General features: G+C 67.4%; 1 protein-coding gene across 2 annotated transcripts; it reads left to right on the forward strand.

Moving 5' to 3' along the window:
• The first annotated feature begins 452 nt into the window (after window positions 1–452).
• On the forward strand, window positions 453–7,396 carry GATA2 (GATA binding protein 2). Of its 2 annotated transcripts, none has more exons than XM_070360338.1 (6): window positions 453–592; window positions 1,863–2,139; window positions 2,532–3,173; window positions 4,550–4,695; window positions 6,489–6,614; window positions 6,964–7,396. In XM_070360338.1, the coding sequence occupies exons 2-6, from the start codon at window positions 1,911–1,913 to the stop codon at window positions 7,261–7,263; spliced, it is 1,443 nt and encodes a 480-aa protein (XP_070216439.1). In that variant the 5' UTR covers window positions 453–592; window positions 1,863–1,910; the 3' UTR covers window positions 7,264–7,396. The 2 variants fall into 2 exon arrangements, with proteins under 2 accessions (XP_070216439.1, XP_070216438.1); XM_070360337.1 differs by lacking the exon at window positions 453–592 and adding an exon at window positions 1,024–1,202.
• The last annotated feature ends 503 nt before the right edge of the window (window positions 7,397–7,899 follow it).

The raw sequence follows: 7,899 nt of genomic DNA on the forward strand, positions 1-7,899 counted from the left end.
CCGTTACCCCCGCACCTGTTCCAGGCCCTCTCCCCAATTTCCTTTTCCCGACCCACTCCCTAGGCGCCTCGGTCTCCTGTCTGTACAATGGGAGTGAGCAAAGACAGCGGCGCTCGGGGCCGGGTTCACCCGAAGCTGCATCTCCGGACTGGACGTTTGTGGAGAGCAGTTCCAGGTGGCTGAGGTCTCAGTTCTCAGACCACCGTCTCCTTCTGCCCGGGGGACGCCTTAGGGACCCCCCCCCCACTCCACCCCCCAGGAAGAAAATGCCTCCTCCCGCCCCGAGGCGTCTCCTTCGAGCCGGCGCCGGCGCCAGTCCGGGTCTGCACGGCCTCGCCCCAGGCAGTTCGGCCCGTCGGTCTGCAAAGGCCACGCCCGGGAAGGGGGCGCCCCCTCCCCCCTCCCCGGAGCCCCAGCCAGGCCACCTCCACCGCGTCCAGCGGTCCTAAGCGGCCTCTCGCCCGAGGCCCAGGTGCCCGCGGGAGGCCCTGGAGTTCCTGCCCCTCGCTGCTCCTGACCCGCAGCTGTCCTCCGAACCCCTGGCCCCCGGTCTGGCCAGAGTCCCCCTTGGGGGACGGAACGGCCTGGGGAGGTAGGTGGACCACCGTGGCCACGTTCAGTGGTAAAGGAGGCGGGGTCCGAGAGAGTGGACGGACTGGGGTCCCCGGGAGAGGACACCGAACGCCCAAAGGGTGCGCGGCCCAGGCTTCTGGGGAGGGGGCCGGGTTGGAGGTTAGTTACTGGGAGCAGGGCCCGGAGGGTAGGGGGACCACGAAGGCCCGGAGAAAGGGGAGCAGCAGCTCGCCGCGGGGCGCGGGTCCTGGGGCTGGGGGCGTCGGCAGCAGGGGCCGCCGGGAGGGGGCGGACGGGCGCTGGGGGCGGCCCGCGGGCGCGTCCGGAGTCCGCGGCCCGGGAGCCGCGGGCCGGCCAATGGGGGGCGGAGGCTGGGCGGCGCGCGGCGCTGATTGGCTGGCGCGCGCTTCTTAGGCGCGCGCGGCCCCCGCTTCATGTCTGTGCCGGAGCCGCGAGCTGGCGCCAGCTCGGCCGGACGATGCGGAGCGGCCGGAGCCGGGCGGGCCCGAGGCCGAGGCGCGCGCTGCCCCCTGCTCGCACCCCGTGAGACCCTCCGGCCCTCCGGACGCGCCGTCCCCGAGCCCGCGCCGCCCGCGCCGAGGCCGCGCCCCTCCCGCGCCGCTGCGTCTGTAAGTTCGGGCTGCGAGAGCGGGCGGGGGGGTCCTGGGGCGCGCCGGGCTCCGAGAGGTCATTGCGGGGGCCGCGCCGCGGGTGGCCGCTGTGCGGAGCCGCGGTGAGAAGTTCGGCTTGTGTCGCCGGGGAGCGCGCGGGGGGCTGGCGCTTGGCCCGTGGGGCTGCGTGCGTGTGTGTGTGTGTGTCTGGGGGGGAGAGGTCAGCGCCAAGAGTAGTTCTATGAGTGTCGCCAGCATCGTGCGCCCCGCGGGGGCCCCCCCGGGCGCCGCGCTTTAACTTTTTAGTCTGTTTATGCGTTTGTGCACAGGGATGGTGCGGGGCGGCATGGTGCGGGGCGAGATAGGGGATGACTAAAGTGCGGCTCTGTACGTGCGTTGGGGTCACTGGTGCCGGGGTTTTGTCCCCGCGTGTGACCCCGTGCTCAGAAGTGTGTGGCTCTGGGTACCCGAGTCACGGTGTGAGCGTGCGTGGCTGAGCCGGCCCCCCGCGCCCCTCCTTTCGTTTTGAGCTCTGGGCTTTCCTCCCACCCGGGACTGGTCCGCGGCTGAACTCGGCTGGGGCGCAGCGGCGCGCGGGACGCCTCACGGTGGGGCTTGGGGGTGTCCGGCCGCGGCGGCGCCCCTCACGGCCCCCCTCACGCCCCCTCCGTCGTGCAGGGGCGCCGCCACCGCCTCCGCGCAGACCCCGCGCCTCCGCCGCCAGCCATGGAGGTGGCTCCCGAGCAGCCGCGCTGGATGGCGCACCCCGCCGTGCTGAACGCGCAGCACCCCGACTCGCACCACCCGGGCCTGCCGCACAACTACATGGAGCCGGCGCAGCTGCTGCCGCCCGACGAGGTGGACGTCTTCTTCAACCACCTCGACTCGCAGGGCAACCCCTACTACGCCAACCCGGCCCACGCGCGCGCGCGCGTCTCCTACAGCCCGGCGCACGGTGAGCCCCGGGCCCGAGGGTGACCAGGACCCGGACTCCGAGCGCCCGGCGCTGGACGCGGGGAGGCCCGCTGCCTGCTTCCCGGATGTGGGGTCCGCAGCAACCGGGGCCGCTGAGAAATCGGGGCGGGAAAGGAGGGGGCAGCGGCCTCTTGAGGTTCTGGGACCCCTGGGGCTTCTGCCTGTTTCCAGCTGACCTGCGGGGTAGGGGGGCCCTCCCGGCTCGTCCAGGGGCTCCTTCTCTGCCACTTGTCCTTCAGCTGGGGACTGACGTTCCTGGTGAATTGTCGGTTGGGGTGTTATGTTTCCAGTTGTCTTTGGGTAGGGGTCGCGGCCGTGGGGCGTCCTGGCTCCCCCAGCGCACCCTGACGCCCCCTTCCCCCTCCCCCGCAGCCCGCCTGACCGGAGGCCAGATGTGCCGGCCGCACTTGCTGCACAGCCCGGGGCTGCCCTGGCTGGACGGGGGCAAGGCAGCCCTCTCCGCGGCCGCTGCGCACCACCACAACCCCTGGACCGTGAGCCCCTTCTCCAAGACGCCCCTGCACCCCTCGGCCGCCGGAGGCCCCGGGGGGCCCCTGTCCGTGTACCCGGGGGCGGGGGCTGGGGGCGGGGGCGGCAGCGGCTCAGTGGCCTCCCTGACCCCCACCGCAGCCCACTCGGGCACCCACCTCTTCGGCTTCCCGCCCACGCCCCCCAAGGAAGTGTCTCCGGACCCCAGCACCACCGGGGCCACCTCGCCGGCCTCCTCCTCGGCAGGGGGGAGTGCCGCCCCCAGGGGGGACGACAAGGATGGCATCAAGTACCAGGTGCCGCTGGGCGAGAGCATGAAGATGGAAGGCGGCAGCCCCCTGCGCCCGAGCCTGGCCGCCATGGGCACCCAGCCTGCCACTCACCACCCCATCCCCACCTACCCCTCCTACGTGCCAGCTGCCGCCCACGACTACAGCAGTGGGCTCTTCCACCCCGGAGGCTTCCTGGGTGGCCCGGCCTCCAGCTTCACCCCGAAGCAGCGGAGCAAGGCCCGCTCCTGCTCAGGTGAGGCGAGGGCCCAGGGCCTCCGGGGAGTGGGGAGGGCTTGCACTTCGGTGGGAGGGGGCTGAGACCTGGGCGAGGGGGCGGCCCAGGTCTCTCTGATCCGGGGGTGGCTGATGGCCCCCGACCGATCTTTGAGTCCCCAGAATGGGGGAGAAGGTGCCTGCAGACATTCTTAGGTGCTCCTGGTGGCCCCAGAGTTTGCTTCCTGTTCCCATTCCTTACCCTCCCCTCCAAGGTGGGCCACTGCCCACCCAGGGGTCCCCTGTCCCTTCCCTGAGCCTGAAGCGAAGGTTCTCACGACTGTGTGAGAGAGAACGCCGGGTGTAGGGAGCGCGGCCTGGCGGCTCGGACGTGTGTCCGTGTGTCCCTGAACATCGGTGCTGCGCTGGGGGCCCTCTGCCCTCCTCAGGGCTCTAGACCCTTAAGGAATCTAGATCTGCAACTCGATCAGGGATCTCATGGCTCCCAATCTCCCTGGGAGAGTTCCCCCGAGGCCAAATTCCCGGGACCAGCTCGCTCCCTGCCCCCTGGCGTGTCCTTCCCTCTCCCTCCCTGCTCGGGGGTCAGGGGCTGCCTCTGCCCGGGGCTGCCGGGACTGGCTGGAGCCGGCTAGGGAGCAGACGCGGAGGCTGCTGTGGGGCTCCCGCCGTCCTTACCTCCTTTCAGCCCCTTCGAGAGCACTTTCAGCACGTTCGCTCCGGAGTCCAGCAGCCGCACGCTCCTGCCTGTGTGGCTGCCAATTTAAAGGACGTGGGGAGAAACGTGCAGGGTCAGCTCACGCTGCTGCCCGTGCCCACTTGGGTCTTACGCTGGGGGGCCCTGTCTGACCAGCTCGCTGGTCTTTTAAATTGTCCTTTCTCTCAAGTTGGTTTTACGTTCTATTCGAATTCCAGATGGTCTTCTCACAACAAAACAAACTAGCACCACCAAGAGCCTCCCCGCAAGGTCACTCAGCCCGCTCGGCCTAAAAACGAAAGGGCTGAGTATTTACTTCTACTTCGTTTGAAACAGCAGCAACTTCCATCCCAGTCCAGGGCCTTGGCGGAAGGCACGGGAGGCTGGGGAGAGAGACGGAAGTGACCGAGGACGGGGGACGGAGAGCAGAATCTGAGGGCCCGGTACAGGGACCCAGGAGAGGCAGGCGCAGCTGGGGAGAGAGGACAGGGCGGAGAGGAGAGGGACTCGAGGGGGCCCAGCCTCCGGCCCGGCTCGAGCTGGTGCTCTGAGCGGAACCCGGGGGCCTGCTCCCCTCCCCACCATAAGCTGCCCTCTGAATCCCACCTCCTGGTCCCTCTCCAGCCCAGCTGGAACTAAGAGTCCGCAGGCCCCTGCAGCAGCCTGGCCCGTGTGACCCTGTGTCCCCCGTCCCCTTGCAGAAGGCCGGGAGTGCGTCAACTGCGGGGCCACAGCCACCCCTCTGTGGCGGCGGGACGGCACCGGGCACTACCTGTGCAACGCCTGCGGCCTCTACCACAAGATGAACGGGCAGAACCGGCCGCTCATCAAGCCCAAGCGGAGGCTGGTAGGAGCAGCGGGGGGCCTGGGGGTGGGGGAGCACCCGGGCTGGAGCGTCGACCTGGGCCGAGCCGCAGTTAATTACACACAAAAAAACAAGCCTTCAAATGCAGCTGCTGGAAATCTTTTATCATGAGAATCACTTGCTTGGCAGTTGGGGCAGCCAGGCTTTTTAGGCTAGATTCTTTCCAGGCCAGGTTTCCCCTGGGCAGCCCACCTGGTATGTTCAGGGATTCCCCCCCAACACCACCACTGGAGCAGAGCATCCAGGGGCCCAGGTCCCATCCCCTGGCCTCTGTTAAACTTTTAAAAATAGGGCCGTGAAGTCATGTTCCCTGTAGCCCGGGGCTGCTCTCCCTGGCTTCCCAACACACAGTCTCCTCGTGCTTATTTAAATAAAACACACACACCAACCACCAAAAAAAAACCTGCCCTTTATTATTTTTCCATGGAGTCACCTATACTGTGTATTTTCATTTGAGTGATTTAAAAAAAATGCCCTTTCGGATCTCCTGCCGGAGTTTCCTATCCGGACATCTGCAGCCCAAAGATAAGGAAACTTCGCGTATCTGTTTCCGGACTCCGCGAGTTTTCAGTCTCTCTCCTCGGCTCAGTCCTGCCTCTCGCTGGGCTGTTTTGAAATTTCTAATACCCTCCACTCTGCAAATAATGCGTAAAATGTTAAGAATAATAAATATATTTTTTCAGGGCGAAGTGATTTACGAGGGAGGCTTAAATCGCTTGCCGATTCGGGGGCCCCTGGTTTTTTTTCCTGGAGCAAGGGCGGGGTGAGGGCCCGGGCAGGCGGAGGATACGAGGCCAGCCCCTGAGTCAGAATTCCAGCTCCGGCTGCTTACTCACCCTCACCCCTCCCCGCCCGGGGCTGCAGGCTGGCCCCTCTGGACCAGGCTGGGGCCAGGGGTCACGCCTGCCCCTGCTGGCCTGGGTTCCCCGCCCCCAGCCCGCCGCCCACCGTTCCCTGGGATGTGCTGCTGCTGTAGGGCTGGAGAGGGTGTCTGCTTTCTGGGGTGAAGCTCCTCTCACCCCGCCTCTGGGGCGCCTGCTGCTGCCTTCTCCAGGAGTCCGGTGCTCCAGGTCAGGCCTGTACTCCTTGAGGGGCTGGGGGCAGTCGGGACCCTGGGGACTGGGGGACAGGTAACTGGACAGGTAGATCGGCGTTGTCCAGTAGGTTGTGACTGATGGATGCCTTCTGGGTGTGCACCATCCATTGTGGTAGCCTCCAGCTGTGCTGTGATTAGGGATCCCCTCAAATGTGGCCGCTGCGACTGAAGAAACTGTATTTCTAACTTGCTTAAACTGTAGTTCAATTGAATTTAAATGGCCATGTGGCCAGTGGCTACTGCGCTGGGCGGTGTGCAGCGTGACTCCTGAGCGTTTCTCCTCCCTGCCCTGGGCAGCTGAGGGGCCCCGTCTTCTGGCCCTGGGGCTTGGACATGCCCAGGACTGTGGATTTTGTGGGAATTGCAGCCCCAGCTTGAGGCGCCCAGGGGCTCCCTCTCCGAGCCTCGGTTCCGTGTGTGGCATTCATGTTCAGAGGGCTGGGGGAGGTGGCTGCTTTCCCCTTGCAGCTCTCGCAGCCCCTTCGGTTCTGAGAGCGCTTTAGTCTGAAGTTCTGTGATGGTTTAGGTTTCTGATTCTGAGATGCGGAGACTCCTGGGCGATTTGCGCTCCTGGGCTCAGTGGGTTGGGGAAGGGAGCCAGGGTGGTGTGAGGGTCAGGAGGGAGGTCGCGGGGGCCGTGGGAGCCCAGCTTGCCGACCCTGCCCCGCCCCGCCCCCAGTCGGCTGCCAGGAGAGCAGGCACCTGTTGCGCAAACTGTCAGACGACGACCACCACGCTGTGGCGCCGGAACGCCAACGGGGACCCCGTGTGCAACGCCTGCGGCCTCTACTACAAGCTGCACAACGTGAGCCGCCCGCCCCGCCCCGGGTACCCTGGGGACCCGCCTGGGCCGCCGTCCCCGGCATGGCTTGGCTTGGGAAGCGAGCGCCAGAAGGGCTTCCCACGAGGGGGGCGAGCTGGCTGGAGGACGCCCCCCTGGTCGGGCATCTCTGCTCAGAAGCAAAGCCTGCAGTGGGTGGGCTTCTGCAGGGTGGGGAGGGGGGCAGCGCCCTACAGGCGCTTCTCTTGGCAGGGAGGGCGGGAAGGCCCTGGAGGCCAATGGGCCTTCGGGAGGGGCCCCCCTGGCCAGGCTGGGGGCGTGGTCTGGCCGGGAGGGGAGCTCCAGCCTCTGAAAGCTCTGCGTGGGCCCCCAGGTGAACAGGCCGCTGACCATGAAGAAGGAAGGCATCCAGACCCGGAACCGGAAGATGTCCAGCAAGTCCAAGAAGAGCAAGAAGGGGTCCGAGTGCTTCGAGGAGCTGTCCAGGTGTGTGCAGGACAAGGCCTCCCCGTTCAGCGCCGCCGCCCTGGCGGGGCACATGGCGCCTGTGGGCCACCTGCCGCCCTTCAGCCACTCCGGTCACATCCTGCCCACCCCGACGCCCATCCACCCCCCCTCCAGCCTCTCCTTCGGCCACCCCCACCCATCCAGCATGGTGACCGCCATGGGCTAGGGACCGCCCCACGGACCGACAGAAGGACGCCAGGGACGGCGCTCCCAGGGCGCGGGGGACCCAGTGCCCAGCTGGCCGGCCCGCCCCGAGACCGCGGCCCCGGCCCGCCCAGCTGGACACGCGCGGCCTCACCTGTGGGCGCCCTGGCCACCACTGTGAAGCCGCTCCCGGGCAAGCCTGGCTGCACCCACGCGGGGTTTCCGCCGAGGACTGTAAGCGTAAAGGACAACTCTGAAGAGACGCGAGTGGGCGAGGGACACTCGGGGGCTGCGGAGAAGGCAGGGGAGCAGGCGGAGGAATTTATTTGGCTCAGGTTTCTCACGAGGATGGGGAGACTTGGTTCTTGGGGCCAGGTGCCATGTGGCCAGCCCGCCTGCCCGGCTCTGGGGGCAGGTCTCTGGGGGGACCTGGGCCCCCTCTGCAAGCGCCGAACCCAGCTGGGCTGAGCCTCTCCAGGGGGGCTGCGCAGGCCCCGGAGGGCAGAGACAATCAGGGGCGGCCCTGTGTGGATTCCCAGGCCAGGGCTGGGTCACAGGAAGGAAGCGCTTTCTTGAGAGGGGAAACGTCTCCCACATCGCTCTCTGGTCCTGAGGCTGGAGCCAGCCTGGCCCGAGCGCCCTCCACGGCCCCGAGCCG

This window comes from Bos mutus, chromosome 22 (assembly GCF_027580195.1).
Source record: "Bos mutus isolate GX-2022 chromosome 22, NWIPB_WYAK_1.1, whole genome shotgun sequence".
In the NCBI taxonomy this organism is placed as follows: domain Eukaryota; kingdom Metazoa; phylum Chordata; class Mammalia; order Artiodactyla; family Bovidae; genus Bos; species Bos mutus.